At 38.1% G+C, this 24,804-nt stretch overlaps 1 protein-coding gene across 2 annotated transcripts in view; it reads left to right on the forward strand.

Annotated features, from left to right (window-relative positions):
* The window catches only part of VPS45 (vacuolar protein sorting 45 homolog), a 64,861-nt gene that overhangs the window by 17,884 nt on the left and 22,173 nt on the right, over positions 1-24,804 (forward strand). For both annotated transcript variants that reach the window (XM_007088043.3, XM_007088044.3), the window contains exons 11-14: positions 3,933-4,091; positions 4,295-4,402; positions 5,226-5,347; positions 21,173-21,304. In XM_007088043.3, the coding sequence (XP_007088105.1) occupies positions 3,933-4,091; positions 4,295-4,402; positions 5,226-5,347; positions 21,173-21,304 (521 nt within the window). The remainder of the gene's footprint in view (positions 1-3,932; positions 4,092-4,294; positions 4,403-5,225; positions 5,348-21,172; positions 21,305-24,804) is intronic.

Raw genomic sequence — 24,804 nt, forward strand, 5'->3', positions numbered from 1 at the left:
TTTTATCATATCAGCATGTTGAAGGCTTCTGCCAATTTCATCTTGCCATTCTAATCTGCTGACTTATAATGGTATTCATTGACAATTTTACTACAGTTTTGTAATTTTATAGTTACTTGAGTATCTCAGATTTGCTGAAAAGTATAGAAATTGAGTAGATTTAAGATGAAAAGAGAGATAACAAGGTAGAGTTCTTACTCTTTTGGTTAAATTGAAGCAGAAATTAAGGACTATTTTTAGTTGTTGACTTCACCTGTGATTTGTACAGTGGTTTAACATGTAGCTATGTCATTATAAAAAACTTTTCTCGTTGTGTTATGTCATCCTAGTTTTGGTGGAAGAAAATGGAAAAGTAGCCCCAAACAATGGGAAGGATCTTTAAATATCAGAAAAGAAGAATTGTTTTTTAATTGATTTTTTTGAGTGAACATTAGCTACTTTTTGAAACTTGACCTTCAGAGATAGTGCTTTTGCTTTTCTTTTCCTATTCCTTCATTAAGCCTGTATGAATGTTAGAATTCAGTGAATTTTATGTTTGAATCCTGTCTTCTTAAGGGGACAATAGTTTTCTGTTTCTCTTGTTACTCGGCCATTGTTATTATGTGATGTATACTTTTCTCTCTTGAAAGTCTCAAGACTTATGGAAAATTTAATAAGAAAAGAGAAACCAGAAGTTCATTATGTAATTCACTCGTATTTCCAACATATAAATACCACCATGTAGCAGATAACCTTCTATGTAATTAGAAGTCTCTCAGAATGTTTTCTCCTCTTCTCTGGTTAGTACCCTGGAATCTCAGTATAGTGTATGCCACTGTCAGTCAAGTTGATGAGTCAAGTAGCCATGAGTGAAATAGTTCAAAATTAAGTCAAAGGGTGACCTTGGATCCAGGCAGACAAAAAGGGCCTGCTTCTTCAAGGACTTACACAGCTGAAAGAGAGGAAAGAGCTTGTACCTACAGGTTTCTTCTCATGAGGAAATAGATAAGTCTAGCTGGAACACTGACCTGAGTCATGGGTTGCATCCTAAGGGCTCAAAAGTAAACAAAGTCTACTCAAGTCATCCTGCATCAGATTCTGGCCCATGTCCTCAAGGGAGAACTAAGAGTCAAGCCAGGAACTCTAAATGCCAGCACCAGATCTCAGGGAAGAGAAGTGGATTCTTTAATGGGAAAGAGCCAAGAGTCAGGATGCAAGTGAAAGTAATTAGAAAGGGAGCAAGTGGGAAGGGTACAGGCTGATTGCTGCAGTCTCTGTTCCATACCAGTTCTGTGGTTTTATAGTTACTTGAGTATCTCAGATTTGCTGAAGGGTATATAAATTAAGAAGATTTAAGGTAAAAAGACAGTGACTGCAAGGGCACAGAGTGAAACATTGGCCTATGAGAAATGTGACAACAGAGATCGCAGATGGATGTTTTAAGCTTATGCTAAGTTGATTGAGATACATATGAAATTGGCTATTCTTACTTGATGGTAATTGGTACTCTGAAATGTCTTCGTAGTATGGTAGAAACTAGTGGCAAATTTGAACAGATACTCTAAGTAGTCTGTATTCTGTGACAGCTCTGGAAAGGGTACCACAAAAGAAAAAAAAAAAAAGCAAGGAAATTCTTATGGCTGCAGGGTTTAAGTCTACAGAAGAGAAATTTCTTCCCTTTTGATCCCTTGAAGATGATGCTAGTGAAATCTTCACACAGAAAAGCAACAATAGGGATCCTCCCCAGAGAACATTCTACTTGGGAGACACCTGGGAGATCCCCCGTGTCATCACAGTCCCTCTTTGGTGTGAACAGAAGAGTTCTTAAACATTAGACCTGGTTGTTGTGAAGTATTAAAAAGATAAGGTATGTGAAAGCATCTCATAAGTTGTGAAGTTCCATTTGGATGTTGCTATGTCCTCAGAACCCAGTGCCCATCAAGGCTTTTGCCAGATTTTCAACCCAACCCATTTCTTTCTCTGATTTCCTTATTCCCATTAAGAGCATCTCCTCTTTTAGTCTCTCAGACTAATTCCAACACTCACTGATTGTTTAAGGCCTTTGGCAAATGTCACCTCCTTCATGAAGTCTTTCTTGATTTCTCAGCAAGCAGATGTACTTTTCGTCACTTTGTGTCCCCTTCCCCCCCCCATTGCGCTGATTCTCAGTTTCTGTTTCTTGTTTTGCTTTGTATATATGTTTCTGTATTATAACAGAAAAACCTCCCACTGCGCAAAATCATGTACTAAAAATAAACCAGTTGGGGCACCTGAGCGGCTCAGTCAGTTAAGTGTCCAACACTTGATTTTGGTTCAGATCATGATCTCACAGTTCACGGGATCAAGCCCCACATCAGGCTCTGCACTGCTAGCACAGAACCTGTTTCGGATTCCCTCTCTCCTCTCACTCTGTCCCTCCCCTACTCACACTTTCTCTCTCTCTCTCTCTCAAAAATAAACTTAAAAAAATAAAAATAACCAAGTGTTCTGGGAAAATAGAGTTATAAGCAGGTCACTTAAAATCTGCATAACTAAAAAAATCTATATAACTTTGTAATCAAAGCCCTAATAAAAACAATAACAATCCTAATAAAAATATTAGCACAATTAAATCTCCACAGGCATTTGCACCTATAAATACATTCAGCCCATCCTTTGTAGCTTTCCTTATTCCTGGGGTTCATGATTTAGTCTTCACGATGTAAGGTTACAAAAACTTTTGTTTCTCATACAAACTAGTTTAACCAAAATTAAAAATATAATATGAGGATATCTGTCAGTTTGGGGCTGTTGTTTTGTTTGCTTTTTAACTCAGAGAAATATCTTTGCATCCTTTTCATTTGCGCTTGCCCTTTCCCCAGATAGCTTAATACAGTGGAATGTACAGCAGTCTTAAAGCTACAAACCAGCTACTTCTTGCAGAAAACACTTGTGTAGGATTTACATCCTTTTCTTAACATAGTGTCTTTAAAGAGGAAACTTGTCCCTATTCCCTTCTTAATATTAAAACACTCAAAAAACTACCCATAAAGCAATATGCCTTCTGTGTTAAACTGACACTATTCCCATATTTTAATGATCTCATAGAGTTAAGGTGCTTTCAAGAAAATGCTCCGTAGCAGAATAGGCTATAAGTGTTTCATTCCCCTCCACCTCCTTGTCTGAACTCACTGAGGACAGAAACTGGGTCTAGCTCATCTCTGTATCCCCTCCAGTGCCTGGCATAGTGCCTCATGCTTAGAGGGAGATCACAAAGTATTTATCGGCCTGGATTAACTTATTCTGCTGCATAATAAATATAAATAGATACTATAGGGAAGTCCCTTAATGTGAGCATCAGCAAAACCTAAATGACTTTGTTGAGCTCCCTTTGCTGTCAATACCTGCCCTCTTAAAATCTTAAGTGTTCCGTTTAAAGATCCCGTGCTCTACATACTTGTATATCTGAAAGCCATGTTGAGACATAGCGTTCATCTGATGCTTCTTGGAGATTAAGCCCAGTCCCCCTACTCATCTCCATGTCACTGGTCAATCACTAACACTAGGCCATACTTGTTCAAGTCACCGGGTCAGTTCCTTTGTGAGCTGTATTGACTGAAACGGTACAAGTAATGTGTGTTCCTTGTTTCAGCAAGGAAACTGCAACCCTTCCTGCCTGAGACCACAGACCAACTCATCAAAGGAAAGAAAGGAAGAACCATTCATTGTTCAATTCACTATTGTCCTAAAGCAATTACAGTGGGAATTTTTTTCTTATTTGCTTCATATCTTAGGCAAAGGCATTTAATTTTCTGTAGTTGAAACAATGGCCGAACCTAGACCTGTACATTGCCATAGTGGTAATCTTAGTCATAAACTCAGATGCATCACTGCCATTCAATAGTTATTAGATCTAAGATATTACACCTGACTCAAGTGAAGGGGAGATAAATGTCAGCTCTCTCTTTTTTCAGAATGTAAAGAGGCTTCTGCAGAACCCCAAAGTGACAGAGTTTGACGCTGCCCGCCTAGTGATGCTTTATGCTCTACATTATGAGCGACACAGCAGCAACAGCCTGCCAGGACTAATGATGGACCTCAGGAATAAAGGTGTTTCAGAGAAGTATCGAAAGGTAACCAAATCTGTATGTTAATCCCACCAAATAGGTAGTAACATTCTTAGCTCTGACAGAGGAGAATTATAGTGTTTTACTTAACAAAAATGTATAATTCTGTCCTCTCATGTCCTCATTTCCTTAATAAAGGTATTTTCTTATGAAATGGGTCTCCTTATCCCCAAGCAGTAAGAGATAGTTTCTCTTTTTTCTCCTTATAGCTTGTGTCTGCAATAGTTGAATATGGCGGTAAACGGGTCAGAGGAAGTGACCTCTTCAGCCCCAAAGACGCTGTGGCTATTACCAAACAGTTCCTCAAAGGATTGAAGGTATGGCATGTCCTCTGGGCTTTCCTAAAGGAGAAACCATTGAAGCCCCTACAGCTGAGAGCGAATAAATACAATCTTCAAAGCAACTTCAGAATTGTTGCTGACTTAGTACTGTGTCAATTTAATGAAATTAAAGCAGACATCCTCCTGAAAGCCTTTTCTTCAAATACTTTCTATATTGGAGCAGCATCAGCATTGGACCAAACAGCCAAATAGGGATTAACGAAATATTTCTAGGAAATACCCAAGAGTAAAAAGACAGACAGTTCTGTTAGTCATGGCCATTTTACTCCATTTGTTTATAATTCAAGGTTTGTTTGGTATTTTTTCTTTGAAGGAAGTTAAAGATAAAGGAAACAATTGTAGATCTTTTAAAAATACTAAACCATTTTCTTAAGATGGTAACAAATTAGTTTTAATCTGCAAGCCTTTCTTAGATTTCCTGAAATGTTTCCATTTTCCTGAGTGTTTCTAGATTCCTTTCCTACATGTGTTTTCCTTTTATTTGCTCTACCTGTCATGTAACATTTTCACAAAAGGATGAGAATCACTGAAGAGATGATAAAGGATTTAAGTCATTCCATTTTTTAAATTCTTCTTTAATAGCTAGGTTTAAATTACAGTATTTTTATGAGATTGGAACATTTCTGATTGATGAAAAGAAATTTTTTAATGATTTAACCATAGCATTCTTCTAAAATTCCTATTTGAATCTATCCCATGAAAAACCTATTGAATGCATGTCCTTTTCTGATGAGTATCATTAACTCTTATATTACACATTTCCCAAAAATGATATAAGAACCATCTTTCCCTGTCTTAGGGAGTAGAAAATGTGTATACTCAACATCAACCTTTCCTACATGAGACCCTGGACCATCTCATCAAAGGAAAGCTTAAGGAAAACCTGTACCCTTATCTAGGCCCCAACACACTCAGAGACAGGTAAGACAACGAAGATATTCATAATAAAAACCATAAACACTAAGAAAATAGGAAATGTAGAGTGATGTAAGAGACTACAATTAAGATTATATTGTGCCACTCCTCCTCCCTTGTTGTTTCAGTTCTGAGATTCATTTTGGTTTTATGTGTGTCCAAGTTAGCTATAAATTCACTTGCTAGGCCTGAAACATTATTTCTTTCGGAACAAAGAAACAGGTGTTTTAGAGTACCCCAAATACTTGTATTCTGTCCTTTCATATCAGATGACTTCACTTAAGCCATTTAAGGTTCAGTTCCATGGCATTTCACATTTGGACTTTCAAACATTAAAGCCAAAAATAGATTTGCGACTTGATTGCCATCCAGAGCAGGTTGTTACTATTTTGGGGGAGGACTGGACTTTGCCACATGTGGCCAGCATACAAACAGATCTAATTAGCAAAGGCCATTTGTTACATAGAAGAAAAGGATGGCTTGCTTTGGGGGTATTAACTGAAGGAAGCAGTTTTAATCCAGTGGTTTGTTAGCTTTAATAAAAACAAAACTCCAGAACAACTTACTTAGACCAACCTGAAATTTGAAATATACACAAAGTCTACGTTGTTAGAAATTTTATTCTTGTATATTTTTTCTATTGGAGCTTCATGTTATAAAGAACCTGATATATGTAATGGAACCCTATTGGATAGATTGATGTGAGAATTGTTACTATTGATAGAATTCTTCTGTTATTTTAGCTAATCATAATCTAAGAGTCTTGGAAGACTCTTTTAGTGTTTTATAAATACAATAAACTTCTGAAAGGAGAAGAATGTTTTGAGGTACATAGATAACTCTTTTATATGATAAAATGTATTCTTTTTCCATTTTGTTCCTTTAAAATAAAAACTGTAATTTGGTAACAACAGAAAAAAAATCTTTTTAAAAAAATCCAAGGTTGAGAGGCAGAATATCTGGGCCTAAATTCAAACAGTACATTCATTCAGATAAAATGTTTAAGGACCTTGACATCAAGATGTAGAACTGTCAGCTAAGTGGAAAGAATGAAAACCAGCCTAAAGCTAATCACCTATCTTAGAGGCTTCTGAAAAACAGTATAACTCTGGTGCCTGGGTGGCTCAGTTGGTTAAGCATCCGACCCTAGACTTCGGCTTAGGCCATGATTTCGTGGTTCCTGGGATCGAGCCCTTCGTTGGGCTCTATGCTGACAGTGCAGAGCCTGCTTGAGATTCTGTCTGCCCCTCCCTCCCATGCATGCATGCTCGCTCTTGCTCTGTCTCTTTCTCAAAATAAATAAACATTTTTTTATATAAAATTAAAAATAGAATTTAAGATTCTCTCTCTCCCTCTCCCTTCCCCCACTCATGTGCACTCTCACTCTCTCAAAAAAGAAAAACAGTATAACTCTATTAAATAGCTTTCTAATTAATATGATAAAAGTAAAAATACTACTTTTTTAACGAATTTCATATAAGAATTATCAAACAGGAGCGCCTGGGTGCTCAGTCAGTAAAGCCTCTGACCTCGGCTCAGGCCATGATCTCATGGTTCATGAGTTTGAGCCCTGCATCGGTCTCTGTGCTGACAGCTCAGAGCCTGGAGCTTTCTTCAGATTTTCTGTCTCCCTCTCTCTCTGCCCCTCCCCTGCTCAGGCTCTATCTCTCTCTCTTTCTCTCAAAAGTAAATAAATGTTTTAAAAAATTAAAAAAGAAAAAGAATTATCAAACAAGCAATTAGCTACTTATTGTTAAAGGGACACCATATACCACCAGAACAGTATATTGTGTATGATTAGTTCATAACAGCAAACCTTTCTAATTTGGGTGATTCACTTCCAAACAAAGCTCAGAATGATGTTCTGCCAACAAAATGCACATTTCTGAGTTGTCAGCCTCTGTTAGCATTTGTCACTATTACCTAAATACAAATACAGTTAATAATTCAATTGCTCCATCCTTTTATGTAACAAATATTTATTGAGTGCCTTCGATATGTCAAAAACTGTTGTAAATGCTGGGGAAATAGAAGTGACAGGAAAGACAAGTTACCTGCTCTTAAGGAACTTACATGCTAGAGACAGTAAACAAAGAATATAATTTGAATGAGACAAGTGCTACGGAAATGAATAGGGTAATAAACTACAAAGTAACTTGTAGAGGTGAGGAGGGCTGCTTTAGATGGAGAGAACCTCTCTGAGGCAATGATATTAAGATTAGCTTTGAATTATAAGACAGAGCTAATCACAAAATGATTAGGAGAAAAAGCATCCCAAGCAGAGGGAATGTCAGAGCAAAGGCCTCGAAGAGAGAACTTGGCAAGTTGATGGAACAGAATGAAGCCCAGTATGGTTGGAGCAAAGCGAGGAAGGGGGAAAAAAGTGGAAAAAATAAGTGGGGGCTGCATGACATAGGGTCTTATAGGCCCTGGTTAAGAGGGGTTTTAAATTTTAAATGTCATAGGGAACTGTTGAAGAGCTTAGCATGTAAGTGACATGAACTGAATTAGTTATTAAAGATCACCTTGTATGAGAATGGATTTTTTTTTTTTTTGAGAACAGGTTTTTAAAGGCAAAAATAGAAGCAGGGAGACTACTTAGGAGTCAGTTTTAATAGTCGATGTAAGGAGTGAAAGAGGTTTGGATAGGAGGCTGGGAGAGAAACTCAATGGACTTACTTAATGGAGTAGATTGATGGGACAAGGTAAAAGAGAAGTCAAGAATAACTCTCAGGTTTTGGGGGGAATCAAGTTGTTAAATTGCAGATGCCTATTAGATAACCAAGATGAAATGTTAGATACCAAATTGGGAGTCAACAGGGTTTTGGTAATATTTAAAGCTACAGGATATAAGATATATAAGATCACTTAGGGAGAGAACATAGAAAGAGAAAAGAAGAGAGTCCAGGACTGAGCATTGAGTGGAAGACGTGGAGCCAGAAATAGACCCTGAGGAGGAGACAAAAAGGTAGAAGGAAAACCAGGAGAGCATGGTGTCATAAAGACCAAGAAGTAAGTGGTAACCCAAGTCTAGTCTTCTGAAGAGGTAAAGCTGAAAACAGTGAAGAATCCATCAGATTTGGCAACATGAAGAAGGTCTTTGGGGACCTATTCCCCAGTTTCAGTGAGCTTGGAAACCTAATTAGTGAGGGTTACGGGATATAAGGTAAAATAGAGATAACAAATGTATATAACACTTTTAAAAATTTTTTTCATGAAGGTGTCAGAGAAATGTAGATGGTAGCTAGGAGAGAGTGTGGGCTCAAGGGTAAGAGAGCTAGAGCATTCCTAATGAGATTAGAATCTGATAAGAATTATTCTAAAGAGGCACGCCTGGGTGGCTCAGTCAGTGAAGCGGCTGACTTTGGTTCAGGTCATGATCTCATGGTCCGTGAGTTTGAGCCCCGCGTCAGGCTCTGTGCTGACAGCTCAGAGCCTGGAGCTGCTTCGGATTCTTTGTGTCTCCCTCTCTCTCTGCCCCTTCCCTGCTCGCACTCCGTCTCTCTCTCTGTCAAAAATAAATAAACATTAAAAAAAAAAAAAAAGAATTATCCTAAGCAAAGAAAAGTAGAAAATACAGAAGAGAAAGAGGAAGAGCTGAAATGAAGCCTATAGGGAATCCAGAGCATAAGCAGAGGAGCCTTTGGAAGCAGAGGTACTTTTTTTCTTCTTAACGGTTTTGATGGTGAGAATATGGGGCCAGCTTATCTGATTGCTTGTATTTTCTCAGGAAAACATGATGTCAGGTGATCAGCTGAGGTTGGGTAAAAAGAAAATACTGTGAAACTCAACTTGCAGGATAGGAATAAAATTTACTAGGGAAATGTAAGTAGGACTTCAAGCCAAATTGAGTGCCCATTAGAGTTTTGTGGTCATTAATTTAAAATAGAGTCCATGAGGGGTGCCTGGGTGGCTCAGTGGGTCAAGCATCCAACTTCAGCTCAGGTCATGATCTCACGGTTTGTGAGTTCGAGCCCCACGTCCGGCTCTGTGCTGACAGCTCAGAGCCTGGAGCCTGCTTCGGATTCTGTGTGTGTGTCTCTCTCTGCCCCTCCCCCTGCCCTACTCATGCTCTGTCTCTCCCAAAAATAAATAAGCATTAAAAAAATTTTTTTTTAATAAAATAAAATAGAGCCCATGAGCCCAGTGGTTTTCTCCAGCAACTTTTGGCTATACTAGATTAAATGATAAGGCCACCCAGAAGCATATGGCCAACTAGTCTTTGACAAAGCAGGAAAGAATATCCAGTGGAATAAAGACAGTCTCTTCAGCAAGTGGTGCTGGGAAAACTGGACAGCGACATGCAGAAGAATGAACCTAGGCCACTTTCTTACACCATACACAAAAATAAACTCAAAATGGATGAAAGACCTAAGTGTAAGACAGGAAGCCATCAAAATCCTTGAGGAGAAAACAGACAAAAACCTCTTTGATCTTGGCAGCAGCAACTTCTTACTCAACACATCTCCAGAGGAAAGGGAAACAAAAGCAAAAATGAACTATTGGGACTTCATCAAAATAAAAAGCTTCTGAACAGCAAAGGAACAATCAGCAAAACTAAAAGGCAACTTACAGAATGGGAGAAGATATTTGCAAATGACATATTGTATAAAGGGTTAATATCCAAAATCTATAAAGAACTTCTCAAACTCAACACCCAAAAACCAAATAATCCAATGAAGAAGTGGGTAAAAGACATGAATAGGAAAAAAAAAAAAAAAGACATGAATAGACACTTCTCCAAAGAAGACCATGAAAAAATGCTCAACATCACTCATCATCAGGGAAATACAAATCAAAACCACAATGACATACCACCTCACACGTGTCAGAATGGCTAACGTTAACAACTCAGGCAACAACAGATGTTGGTGAGGATGCAGAGAAAGAGGATCTCTTTTGCATTGCTGGTAGAAATGTAAGCTGGTGCAGCCACTCTAGAAAACAGTATGGAGGTTCCTCAAAAAATTAAAAATAGAACCACCCTATGACCCAGCAATTGCACTATAGGTATTTATCCAAGGGATACAGGTGTGCTGTTTCAAAGGGACACATGCACCCCCATGTTTATAGCAGCACTATCAACAATAGCCAAAGTATGGAAAGAGCCCAAATGTCCATCGATGGATGCATGGATAAAGAAGATGTGATACACACACACACACACACACACACACACACACACACACACACACAATGGAGGATTACTCAGCAATCAAAAAGAATGAAATCTTGCCATTTGCAACTACATGGATGGAACTAGAGGGTATTATGCTAAGCGAAATTAGAGAAAGACAAATAACATATGACTTCTCTCATATGAGGACTTTAAGACACAGAACAGATGAACATAATGGAAGGGAAGCAAAAACAGTATAAAAACAGGGAGGGGGACAAAACAGAAGAGACTCATAAATATGGAGAACAAGCAGAGGGTTACTGGAGGGGTTGTGGGAGGGGGAATGGGCTAAATGGGTGGGGGGCATTAGGGAATCTACTCCTGAAATCATTGTTGCACTATATGCTAACTAATTTGGATGTAAATTTAAAAAATAAAGTTTAAATGAATAAATGAGGATAAGGGTGATAGCTGGGCCCAACCAGGATTTGGGGAACTGAAAACAGAAGGAGGTTATTGGATGGTGAATAAAGTATTGTTGAGTGGATTGGAGGTCTTGATGACGTCAAAGAATTATTATAGTTGAAGTATTAGTATAAGTGAATTAGAAGTTAAGGAGGTAATTATTGGAGAAACAGATCTTGGATTCAAGATTTCACAGTGCACATACTTGTAGTGAAAAAGTTTGTGTTATAATCATGGATGTTGGATCACTTCTCGGCCTTTTGGTTAAGATCAAGTGTATAATCATGGATGTTGGTAATGTGGGATGGAAGAACAGATCATCCTGGATGAGGAGACCAGGATAGAAGATGAGTAATTCACATTGATGTGAAAGTCACTGAAAATCCTGAAAGGAACAACAATGAAAAGGAGGACAATAAATCAGAGCTAAAGTCTTTAGGGAATAAGAGAGTGACCAAGAAAAGAGGTCAGGAGAAAACACTGCAACTGCATCATGAGCCTCTAGGTTAAATGAAACATTGAAGAAGGCAGGGAAGTTGGTTACACAACAACAGAGGAGGGCGCAGAAGATCCCTATGTCACTTTCTGGCCCCGCTTAACAGAAGGAAGACTACAGAGGCCTTAAAAAGACCTACTGAAGGGGTGCCTGAGTGGCTCAGTCGGTTAAGCATCCAACTCGGCTCAGGTCATGATCTCACGGTTTGTGAGTTCGAGCCCCGCATCAGGCTCTGGGCTGACAGCTCAGAGCCTGGAGCCCGCTTCAGATTCTGTGTTTCCCTCTGTCTGCCCCTCCGCTGATTGCACTCTGTCTCTTGCATTGTCTCAAAAACAAATTAAAAAAAAAAAAAGACCTACTGAACAATTCCATGTAGATATATTGTGCAAGTACACAAACACCTATAAACAAGGATAGTTACCAAAACATTATTTGTAATAACTTAAGGAAAAAAAAAAAACAAAACAAAACAAGGGGCGCCTGGATGGCTCAAGTCAGTTAAGTGTTGGAATTTAGCTCAGGTGTTGATCTCGCAGTTCGTGAGTTCGAGCCCGCATCAGGCTCTCTGCTGTCACAGAGCCCGCTTCTGATCTTCTGTCCCCCTCTCTCTCTGCCCCTCTCCTACTCACTCGCTCTCTCTCAACAATAATAAACATTTAAAAATGAAAAACAGAAACAAGCTAAATATCCATCAGTAGAGGACTTGTTACCTAAATTGTAGTACAGTGCTATGTGTTCTTCTTAAAAAATGGTGTAACTCTTCTTGGGGTAATACAAAAACTTTCTAAGATACATTGGATAGAAAAACAAGATGCTATAATATCCCTTTTGTGTAGAAAAACATATCTAAGCATAAATGTGATTATATACGTATGTGTATATAAACAAGTCTGCTTGGCTACAGGCATGCATAATATGTATGTAATATATATGCAAGCACATATATGCTTATGTATACAGTAAATATTTCTTGAAGAATTAACAAGAAAATGTTAATAGTGGTTACCTCTGGATGTTGAGACAGTAGTTAGATGTATACATACTTATCTTTCCCATTAGATATTGCATTAGGTATCATAATCTTGAAGTAAAAACTATGTTTTATTAATATTGGGTTTTTCACAATATTTAACACAGTGCTTTACAAATAGGTGTCCAATAGATGTCAAATTTCTTATGTAGGCATTTAAAACAGTTGAAATGACAAGATTTACAGTTGGAAAGTTTAAACTAAAGGATAAAATTGGTTGATGTTTCCAGAAAATTGAGATTTTTACAGTTTGCCATCAACTGTCCACAGTATTTTGCCTCCACTTGGCCTCATTCTCAGTTGTAGCCACTGTCTTGGATCATCACATTGAGAAGAGTCATTGATTTTAGTCATCTTTATGTAAGTTAAGTCTCATCATGATAGAGCTCCTTGGTTTTGTTGTTATTAGAAAGTATCAAAGGAGATGTGGCAAGAATACAACTTTTTTTTTTTTTTGCAAAACCAGGAACGCGTGTAGAAATGTTTTAGCCCTTAGCTATTAAACTCATGGTTTACCTGTTTGGCAGTATAGCCATATCTACAAATTGAGTTTTGATCTTTCTTCTGCAGATGGGACTCCCACATAGCCTATTTAACAGGCTCATTTTTCTTTCTCACTCCAGAATTGCTTCTTGTCCCTGATAAAAACAAACAACTTAAACATTTGGTGAGAAAATGGAGCTATCTGGTCATGCATTCCATAGTCAATTCAAAACGGAAGTACTTTTTCACGTTTACACAAATTTAGTAGAATCTTGTTGTAGCAGTTTATTTTTATTTCTATAAAGGCAGCAGTCCTTTAACATTGGCCTTTTTTCCAGTAAATTCTCATAAGATCTTTACTATCTGTAAGTGTATTCAAAAAATTAAATTTTAGCCATAAACACAGTGGTCCACAAAGTAGATAAAATATTGCCTCTTAAAAGTTTAAGTTTTTCTACTCAGCTTATTCATGTATGGAAGTAATGATTTCCAGAAATACTATATGTGAGAATTTTTTGTTTATTTTTCTAATAAAATAAGGTGTAAATTGGTTGAATTCTCAAGGTATCCTTGTATATCTATATACAGCATGAACTGACTGCTGTTTATTCTAATGTTTGTTGCCTGCATTAATTAATGCTTTTGGTTGCTATGGTGAATTACAGAGCACAGCAAAATGTGTACAAAGAATTGAACCTGTGTATTCCACTTAGCTCTAACCATCATATAAAAATGATTTGTCGTGTATTTTACTGTTGGCCCCATCAGAACATCTACTTTTAAAATTCACCAGGGAAAGGAATGAAAATGAAAAATGTCAGGGATTTTTTTTTTCCCGTTGATGTTCCTCCTTAAGCCAGTTTGAATAAGTAGTAGGAGGCTCAGGAAAACATTTATTAATGTTTTCATAACCAAATGTGACATAGTCATCTTTGTTAAGTACACAATTAAGTCAGACTGTAAGAGTCTATCCCTGTATCTAAGTTTTGTCCTTATGTTAATATAACCTACACCCACAGGTACTGTCTGTGACATTTCTTCCCTCTCCAGTAACACGAAAATACTTTGGCACCCTGAAATTGTCAGGCTAAAGGGTGGAATTCTCAGACTCTACTCGGAGTCTGCTTGAGTTTATTCCTTCCCAGTTCTCGCCTTTCTTTTCCATAAGAGACAGATGTACTCTTGAGGTAAATAGAGGGAAGCTATAGAAAATCAACAAATATTTTCCAGGATGATCCTCATTAGTCTGCCCAGCTGCTTTTTAAATTGACTTATCAGATCAGAAGCTCAAAACAGAAGTGTTCCTGTCTGGTTCTTCTCCCTGCAAGGGAGAAACTTCCTTCCCTTTTTCTTAATGAAATAATCTGTGCAATTCATGAGTATTTACTCAAGATAAACTGCATAACAGGTCTAGAGTTGTCCCTCAATGTAAAGAGTCTCACTGTAAAAAAATATTCATTTTTTTGAGAATGGAATTTCATTTCAGCTTTGAGAATTTTATTACTTCTCTGAACAGTGTAACTGCTTTTTTACCCATTTTCCACCTAGGCTGACCTCAGATGGTTACAACATAGACCAAACAATTGACAGAATGTCTTCTGTCTCTTTGATGGCACATTCTTCCAACACTGGATTTTTTTCCTCCACAGAACTAATTCTTCACTTCCTTTAATGAATATTAAACCAGTAATGACTGTATTTGGGAAGCCATTATTATCTCAGCTCATTGGTACTTCTTGAATCAATATAGTGGGAAGAATTAAAAACTTATATCCTTCATAGTTTGGTGTTAAAAAGAAATTGCGTATATCCATGAGGGTAATGCTATGATAAAGGTTACAGAGATTCCTGTCCATATTTAAAATTATAGCCAACTGTAGCTTATTTGATCCCCTTAAGAAATCGATTTGTCCAACTCTTGATTTCGGCTCATGTCATGATCTCACAGTTCATGAGATTGACCCCCTCATCGGGCTCTCCGCTGACAGCATGGAGCCTGCTTGGGATTGTCTCTCTCCCTCTCTCTCTGTCCCTCCCCCGTGTATGTACATGTGTGTGCTCTCTCTCTCTCTCTCTCTCTCAAAATAATAAAACAAATTAAAGAAAAAAAATCTTTCCTAAAGATCTGACAAGAACTAAACTTGAGTTTTAGCTGTTCATGTTCCCCTTCTGTAGAAGTATTAGTCAGAACTGAAACAGCTGATGTCAGTTGGAGAAAAAGAAGAGAACCTGTATTTTGCCTGAATATTCAGTCCCCAAATAATTAAGAGCTAATCATATTTGGTGAAAAAATATTACTATCATAATCATACAGCATTTATTAAGCAAATGACCTTTCTCTGCAAGAAAAAGCTGGCCAGTAACTGGAGGCAAGGACTTGACGGAAAAAACCTTGATGGTATAGAGAATTTTAGTGATTCAGGTAATGCTTTCCTGCAAGTTTACAAAGAACCTCTTTCCCTACAGCCTAAAGCACTAGATTAATACTGGATTAATAACTTAGCCTAAAGGCTGGTATCTACTTCTTTGTGATACTAGAGGAAATAACACAAATTATAGCTTAGTGCCACTACAAATTCATTATTTCTAAACTCACTTGGGCCTTCCAGGACACTCAAACTTTTTTAAAAAATTCTTTTGACGTTTATTCATTTTTTGAGAGAGAGAGAGGGGAGGGGTAGAGTGCGAGATGGAGACACAGAATCCAAATCTGTCAGCAGAGCCAGATAGAGGGCTTGAACTCATGAACCGAGAGATCATGACCTGAACCAAAGTCAGATGCTCAGCCGACTGAGCCAACCAAACTTTTAAAAGTGTCTTTTAAACATGAAAGATACTCAAACTTTTATGTACCCTTGATTCTCTCTCTCTGTCTCATTCTCCACATCAGTTTTGAATGTTTTCCATTCTCTACAAATTACCTAATCCACCCCAGAGCTCAGGAGTGTTTCCTAGAGAGAAAAGTTGAATCTGTCAGACATTAACTCCCTCAATGTCTAGCCCCCATTTTTATAAACTTATTTACATATCCCTACCTTTATGTCCTTCCTCCACTCTAACGGAAATACATCCTTTTTTCCTATTTGGAGCTAATCACTCTGTCAACACTCTTGTCTTAGACTCCTGTCATCTCCTGAGCCTTCCTATGTTGATTCCCTCCTTCTCTTTCCCTCCCTCCTATATTTTCAGCCTCTCCTTGTCTAACTACTTTCCCACAGACTATGAACATACTCGGGTTTCTCCTATTAAACAAGCAATAATTCTAAAGCCCTTGAGCCTGCATTCTTCTCTGTCTCCTTCCTTTCACCGCCAGGCTTCTTGAATGAAATCACTGTCTTCACTTCTTCAATCCATGCAGCCTGGGTTCTTACTCCAAAATAATATACTAAGACTTTTCTTACAAATGCACATCACAGCAGCATGCACCGCGGTCTCTTTCAGTCCTCACCTTACTTACCCACTGTGCATTTGACACTGTTAACCATTCTGTTCTTCTTGAAAGTCACTTGTCCATTGGCCACTCCCTTCTGGTTCTCCTTCTACTTTTCTGATAGTTTCTCAGTTACCTTTGCTGGCTATTCATCTTGCTTAGCCTGTAGATGTTAAAGATTCCCCAAAGCTCTGTCTTTGGGTTCTCTTCTCATACTACACGACCTCCTTAGGTAGAACTCCTCGCTCCTGGATGAATCAGTCAGTTAAGCATCCAGCTCTTTGTTACAGCTCAGGTCATGATCTTACAGTTCGTGGGATCGAGCCCCATGTCTGGCTCTGCGCTGACAGCGCAGGGCTTGCTTGGGATTGTCTCTCTCCCTCACTCTCTGCCCCTCCCCTGTCACACCCTCTATCCCTCTCTCTCTTTCTCTCCCTCTCTCTCAAAATAAACTTTCTTCAAAAGTTAAAAAAAAAAAGAACTCCTCTATTCCCATGGCTTCAGCTGCCACCTGTATTCAGGGAAATCACTAGGCCTAAATGTCCAGATAGATGTTTAGTGGACGTCTCTGTTGGGATGCTCCACAGGTATCTCCAATACATGTTTTTGTCTTATTTTCAGTAAATCAGTCTTGCTTGCTTTCTCAAACCTAAACCACTATACCTAGTCACCAAAACCAGAAAACTTAAACGTATCATGTCCTCTCCCTTTATCCTCATCCTCCACATTTAATCATTGACCAAATTCTGAAGAGTCCTCATTTTTTGTGTCTTCTATATCCAGTCCCTCTCTACACTCCTGGTATTTCTTTAGTTCCATTTTTCACCATGTCTTTCTAGAAGTCTTACAATAGCCTTTTGTTTCCCAGTTTTTCCTACCTGCATCCCCCAGTCCATTCTCACACAACTGCCAAAATTGTCCTTCAAAAAAGCACATTTGATCAAGGTACCTGTTAAAACCCTTCAGTGACTCCCCCATGGCCTAGAATACTCAAGGCCTTCCATGGTCTGGCCCATGCTTACTTCTCCCTCTCTTTCTCTCACTATGTCTCTAATTTATCTGCTTCATTCCAGCCATAACAGGGGAGTTAGGATGAATCCAGTTTTTGTCCTAAGCAACTGAAAGAATAGACTGGCTGTCAACTAAGATGGGGAAAGCTATAGGTGAAACAAGCTTGGGGGAGGTTAGGAATTTGAACATTTGAGTTGAGAAATTTATTAAACATCCAAGTAGAAGTGTCAAGTAAATATATATTTAAGGCTGGCATTTAGGAAAGAGGTCTGTCTGGGCTGGAGACAGAGATTTGGGAGTCATCAGCAGAGAGATGTATTTAGAAACCATACAACTTGGGTGTGATCATCTAGGGATAATCAGTAGGCTCAGTAGAACTTTCTACAGTGATGGAAATGTGCTCTGTGCTGTCCTGTAAGGTAGTCATTAGCCACATGTGACTGTTGAGTACTTGAAATGTGACTAGTTCTGTTGAAGAACTAAATATTAATTGATTGATTGATTGATTGATTTTTTAATGTTTTTATTTATTTTTGAGAGAGAGAGAGAGAGAAAGAGACCTAGCACGAGCAGAGGAGGGGCAGAGAGAGAGGGAAACACAGAATCCAAAGCAGGCTCCAGGCTCTGAGCTGTCAGCACAGATCCCAATGCAGGGTTCGAACTCACACACTGTGAGATCACAACCTGAACTGAAGTCGGACGTTTAGCCAACTGAGCCTCTCAGGTGCCCCCGATTATTTTTTTAGAAAGAGAGAACAAGCAGGGGAGGAGTAGAGGGAGAGGGAAGAAGAGAATCTTAAGAAGCCTCCATGCTCAGCGCAGAGCCCCACACAGGGCTTGATTTCACAATTGTGAGATCATGATCTGAGCCGAAACCAAGAGTCAGATGCTTAACCAGCTGAGCCACCCAGGTGCTCCCTGACTATTTTATTTTATTTTAATTAATTTTTAAATGTTTATTTATTTTGAGAGAGCACGTGTGAGTGGGGGAGGGGCAGAGAGGGAGAGAGAGAATGCCAAGCAAGTTCCTTGTTGTCAGTGCAGAGCCCAATATGGAGCTCGATCTCACAAACCATGAGATCGTGACCTGAGCCAAAATCAAAGAGTCAGACACTTAACCCACAGATCCACCCAGGCACCCTTATTTTATTTTAATTAATTTAAATAGCCATATGTGGCTAGTGGTAACTACACTGGGCAAAGTAGATCTGGAGAGTAAGTGTAGATGAAGAAGAAAGGAGGACTAGTGACTGGGCTCTGGCATTCCACCATTAAGAGGTCAAGGAGATGAGGTGAAGCCATCGAGGAACACTGAAAAATAGCAACTAATGAAGTAAGAAGAAAACCAAGAATGTGATGCCCTGGAAACCAAGTGAAGAAAGTGTATTTAGGAGGAACAAGTGATCAACTTAGTCAACTTAGAAGGACTGGGCAGCCTGGGTGGCTCAGTCGGTTAAGTGTCCAACTCTTGATTTCAGCTCAGCTCGATCCCAGGTCGTGGGATCAAGCTCCATGTCAGGCTTTGCACTAAGCATGGAGCCTGCTTGAGATTCTCTTTCTTTTTCTTTCTCTCTCTCCCTCTGACCCTTTCCCCTGCTCACACACACTCTCTAAAATAAAATTAAAAAAAAAAAAAGGATCAAAAGCCTTGATAATACATGGTGCTTGAAAGGTTGTGGAGAAATAGACACTTTGCTGAGTTGCTGGCGGAATGACATCTGTGGAGCAGCTTGGTGACATCTACCAAAGTTTAAAATGCACACTAAAGGGCGCCTGGGTGGCTCAATTGACAAAGCGTCTGACTCTTTGATTTGGGCTCGGGTCATGATCTCATGGTTTGTGGGACCGAGCCCCACGTTGGGCTCTGCACTGACAGCACGGAGCCTGCTTGGGATTCTCTCTCTTCTCCCTCTCTGCCCCTCCCCTGCTTGTGCTCGCTCTCTCTCCAAATAAATGAATAAGCTTTAAAAAATAATAACAAAATAAAATGCACACTAGATCCAAGATAAGGGCAAGGAGCAGAACAGTGCACATAAAATGCTTTTATTTATGTGTGTGTGCTATAAATATATATACATATATATGTAGTGTGTATATATATGTATGTGAATATGTATATGTATATTTGCATATATACCATAGATAATATCTATGAAAGAACACAGAAGATTCAAGTAGTAGTGTTTGCCTCTACACAAATTGAAGTGTGAGAGCACTGTGGCAGGGAGGAAACTCACTTTTTTTATAGTATTCCTTTTTGTGTTTTATACCATATGCAAACATTTATCTAGGTTAAAATAGCATATTTTAAAATAACAAAAACGATTATAGAATATATAATAGCAAGTAACTCCTAAAGCGCTGTAGTGCTAAGTACATCGTTTCAGGTAAGTAGACTTAAATGAAGTTTATTTTGTCTTAAAAAGTAAATTTAGTATTTAAAGGCATGATTTTAAGTTCCAAGTTCACACAGAAATGTCATGATTGACTCTCTACCTAATTAGTTGCAAAACAACTACCTTTTCATCATCTGGAGCCTCTTAGTGGGTGTCTCTGCAATTCAGATTCTCAGAACATTTTTAATTATGGTCATAATATCTGATTCTGTTTCCATGAAGTGCCATAAGAATAAATACTCTCTCAGCTAATTCCTTCATGGTGTTTTAGAAAGAGATGAACAGAAAGGAAATGTAGGTTTTCTTTTTCATGATTTATACATAAGCACATATGATTAAAGATGTTTCTGTTTAATTTTGTGCTATAACCTCCAAATGGATGCTTCTGCTTGATGTAGTTTTAAATAATGTGCAGTTAAGTCATTTAATAAAATTACTTGCCTACTAAAATTAAGTAATTGTATCTTCTTTTGATGGCATGAGAAAAAACAAGGCAAACTTTTAACAGTTTTGGAATGATATGGTCTCCTTCTTGTGAGTATCTACAGAAGGGACCAATAGGAGGTCCTTACTTTTTTTCCCCCCTCCCCACCGAGGTCCACTTAACTTTGTTATAAGCCATTCTGATAAAGGTTGGAACACGTAAAACTACACTGTGCTACCCACACAGTGGGTAAGTGAGGCAAGTGACTGAGTTGATGTGTCAGTATCTCCAGTATCAAAACCAGACGCAAGAGTTTTTCATTTGTTTGTTTTCAGGGTTTTTTTTTTTTTTTCCTTGGTTTTTCAAAGGATTCAAGAACAAAGATTTTACGAAGAGGTAGATTTCCTAGAAGTGTCATTATTTATGTGTCCCAATCTCTTTTTACACTCAAAATACTAAATGTTTCTAGTTTCCATCTTATGGGAACATCCTAATATACCGGTACTTTCCAAAATACTTTAAGGTCCTTGGACAGAGGCCATTGTAATGACACTGTACTAAGTATTTGATAAAGGGCTTATATACGAAAGGAGTTGTGTAGTACAAGCATAAATTACTGCTATATTGATATCATGTCACAGTGAAGTACTCTGAAGCCTCTTGAATATAAAAGAATATTTCTACATTTGGTTCTAGCAAACACTATTGTGCTATTCTGAAATCCACAGCACAGAAATTATAAGACATCCGCTCCTAAACAGAAAGCAAATCACTATTCAGCATTTCCTGCTCTGTTTCCTGCCAATTTCAGATAATTAAAACTTTTTTTAAGCCTTTTATTCTATTCTGCTTTAATTCTGCTTCTTCCACCAAAAATGAAAGATTTAGAAATTAAAACTGTGCATATCATAGTAACAACAAATCTTTGCCTTTTTCCCCTCTTATCCTACGATACTGACTTTCCTTCATTATTGCAGACCTCAGGATATCGTTGTGTTTATAATTGGAGGAGCCACCTATGAAGAGGCTCTAACAGTTTATAACCTGAACCGTACCACTCCTGGAGTGAGGATTGTCCTGGGAGGAACCACAGTGCATAACACAAAAAGGTAAGGGAGAACATTCCATCCTACAACTCTGTTCCCCTTCCTAGAGAATAAAGCTTAAATTCCTTTTATGTAGGAAAGGTAAGGTCAATGTTGAGTAAACTGCTCTAGACCAAAATGCACCAGTTCATAGAGCAATTTAGACTTTGTGTGAAATGAAGGATCTATACTCCCATTAGGTTCATAAATCACTTAATTAGTTCAAGAGACCTAGAGTATAAGGACTAGCCTGTACTGTTAACACTTTATATTTCTTATGTTCAAAAAAGGAGAAATCTAATAGCCACAGACTGGCACTTTGAAAATACTAAAGCATAATCGTATTGAATTCCATGAGTTTTTCTATTTTGTTTATTAATTACATTTATTCAATAAGTAGTAAGAAGAATACAAAGATAAATAAGATACAGATCCTACTTCAAGGAAGTCATTGTCTGTTAGGAAAGATAGAACATGAAAAAAATAACAAAGTAAGTGCCTGGAGAGACAGACTAAAGAGCCATGGCTTCTCAGTGTGACTAAGAAAAATTAGCAAATATTTCATGGAGAAGATAGTGCATAAGCTGAGCCATGGGTGGAAAACGGACACGAAGAGGAAGAATACATTCTAGGCAGAGTTAATCACATGAACAAGTTACAGAAGCTGTAGGCAACATGCATAGGAAAAGAGCAAATAGTCAACCAGCTGGAATGTGCACCATAAGTGAAAACGTTGACTGAATGCTATAATTGTGAAAGGCCTTGAATTCCAGGCTGAGAATGAAAATGAAGAATCATTGAAAGTATTTAAGCAATAGAAATTACAAGAGAGTCACAGTATTTTAGGAAGATTAATTTGGAAACTAAGGGTAGGAGAGGCACCTGGGTGGCTCAGTCAAGTAAGCATCGACTTTTGATTTTGGCTCAGGTCATGATCTCACAGGTTTTGAAATCAAGCCCTACCTTGGGCTCATGCTAACAGGGCAGAGCCTACTTGGGATTCTCTCTACTGTCTCTCTGCCCCTCCTCCCCTCGTGCACACTCTCTCACTCTCTCTCTTAAATAAATAAACTTTAAAAAACAAAAAACTAAGAGTAGGAAAGATAGGAGGAGATGGAGAACCGTGGTGTGATAGTTGAATTTAACGATGGGGCACTGAGAGATCTATCCATGCTGAGCCAGGAACACATGGATACATCAGGAGTCATTTAGAGGTGTTTGTGTCCTTTTGTGTTTGTATTGCTGTTTGGCCTTTTAACATAACTTTTCCCCTTTATCATGGAAGTAATACGTATTTGTTCTGAAATTCTTTTCATTCAGAAAATATAAAGAGGAAAAAAAAGCTTCTATAATCTAACCATTGTTACACTTGGATCTTTCCAGCACATTTTTTTTCTGAATCAAGTTTACTTATTTATTCTAAGAGAGAGAGAGAGAGAGAGAGAGAGAGAGAGAGAGAAAAAGCATGAGTGGGGGAAGGGCAGGCAGAGGGAAAGAATCCCAATGCAGGGCTTAAACTCACGAGATCATAACCTGAGCTGAAACCAAGAGTCGGATGCTTAACCAACTGAGCCACCCTGGTGAGACCTTTTTTTTTCTGAGCCTGATTTATGTGAGTGTATCAGCAGAAAGGGATATCTTATACATTCTGTTTTATGACCTGAATTTTGTAGTCTATGATGTATACATCTTTTAGTGTTAAGTATATAATCATTCATTCATTAAACAAATATTAATTGAAAGATAAGATTACCGGAGTTTGAATCCTGACTTTCCCTCTTACTGTTTAGGCAAATTACTTAACTGCTTTGTCAGTTTTCCAGAGTTTACTGGCCATTTATATAGCTCTTTTTGAATTGCTAGTTCATATTGGGTTTTTTTTAAGTTTTTTTTTTAAGTTTAAGTTTATTTATTTATTGAGAGAGAGAGAGACAGCACATACAAGTGTGCACACACAGGTGTGGGGGGTGGGGGGAGGCAGAGAGAGTAGGAGAGAGAGAATCCCAGACTGGCTTCTCGCTATCAGTGCGGAGTCCAACGTGGGGCTCAAACTCATGAACTGTGTGATCATGACCTAAGCTGAAACCAAGAGTCAGATGCTTAACTGACTGAGCCACCCAGGCACTCCTTTTTTTTTTTTTTTTTTTTTTTAAGTTTATTTACTTGCCCAGTTCATATTCTTTGCCCATTTTACAATTTGGTTATTTTTTGCCAATGATTTTTATTAATTATATCTATATAATTAAGGATATTGACCATTTGTTACATATTTTAGCAAATCTTTTTTCTTGTTTGATGATCCATTTTATAGTATTCACAGTATTTTGTATAAAAGTTTTTATTAAAAAGAGGTTAGAGTGGGAGAGAACCAAAGCATAAGAGACTGTTAAAAACTGAGAACAAACTGAGGGTTGATGGGGGGTAGGAGGGAGGGGAGGGTGGGTGATAGGTATTGAGGAGGGCACCTTTTGGGATGAGCACTGGGTGTTGTATGGAAACCAATTTGACAATAAAATTCATATATTAAAAAAAAAAAGTTTTTATTATATTTTATTTTTACTTTTATGTAGTCAAAACTACCAGTGATTTCTGCCTTTGGTGCCATTCTTAGTTCTTTCCCAGCCAAAATTATGTAAATGCTAACCTCTATTTTTTCCATTTTTAGGACTTGCATTTAAAGTTATAGCTTTATAATCCATCAAAATTTTATTTTGTAGTAAATTGTGAGGTAGTTTCCTTTTATAATTTATAGAAATACATACTTGCATACTTCATTACATACAGAGAAGTGTATGAATGATAAGCAGACAGCTCAATGAAATATGACAAAGTGAATACAACTATGTCACTACTACCCAAACCAAGTCGTAGAATGTTACCAGCATCTCCAGAAGTCTCCCTTATGCCTCATGTCCCCTCCTTGTCACAACTCTCACAAAGTAATCACTATTTTGACTTCTGTCACCACAGATTAGTTTTACCTGCCCTTAAAAGATATTTGTTGAATGAATGAAGAAACAGGTTAAAAGTAATCTATTTCTGCCTTTCTCACAAATAATACAAGGATCTTGGAATGATTGGAAGGATCTCTGATCAGCTTCCTCCCAACTGACAAGCTATCATAGCATTTTGGTTCCATCTTGTTTTTATAATTATGATTAATTTGGTTAATCATCATCATTATTTTTCAGTTGTCATTATGTATTTGCTTCCCCTGGCCCCCAACACTGGCTTTTTCACTCTGCTCCTTCTTTCTAATCCAATTTTCTTCTTATTAAAAACATCCTTGGGGCACCTGGGTGGCTCAGTCGGTTAAGCATCCGACTCTGGCTCAGGTCATGATCTCACTGCTCTTGGGTTTGAGCCCTGCGTCAAACTGTGCTGACAGCTCAGAGCCTGGAGCCTGCTTCAGAGTCTGTCTCCCCTGCTTACGCTCTCTCTCTCTCTCTCAAATATAAAATTAAAAACATTTTTAAAAATCCTTTAGTAGTTCTTTTAGCTACTAGTCAATTTGATTTTTTTTA

This window comes from Panthera tigris, chromosome C1, assembly GCF_018350195.1.
Source record: "Panthera tigris isolate Pti1 chromosome C1, P.tigris_Pti1_mat1.1, whole genome shotgun sequence".
NCBI lineage: Eukaryota > Metazoa > Chordata > Mammalia > Carnivora > Felidae > Panthera > Panthera tigris.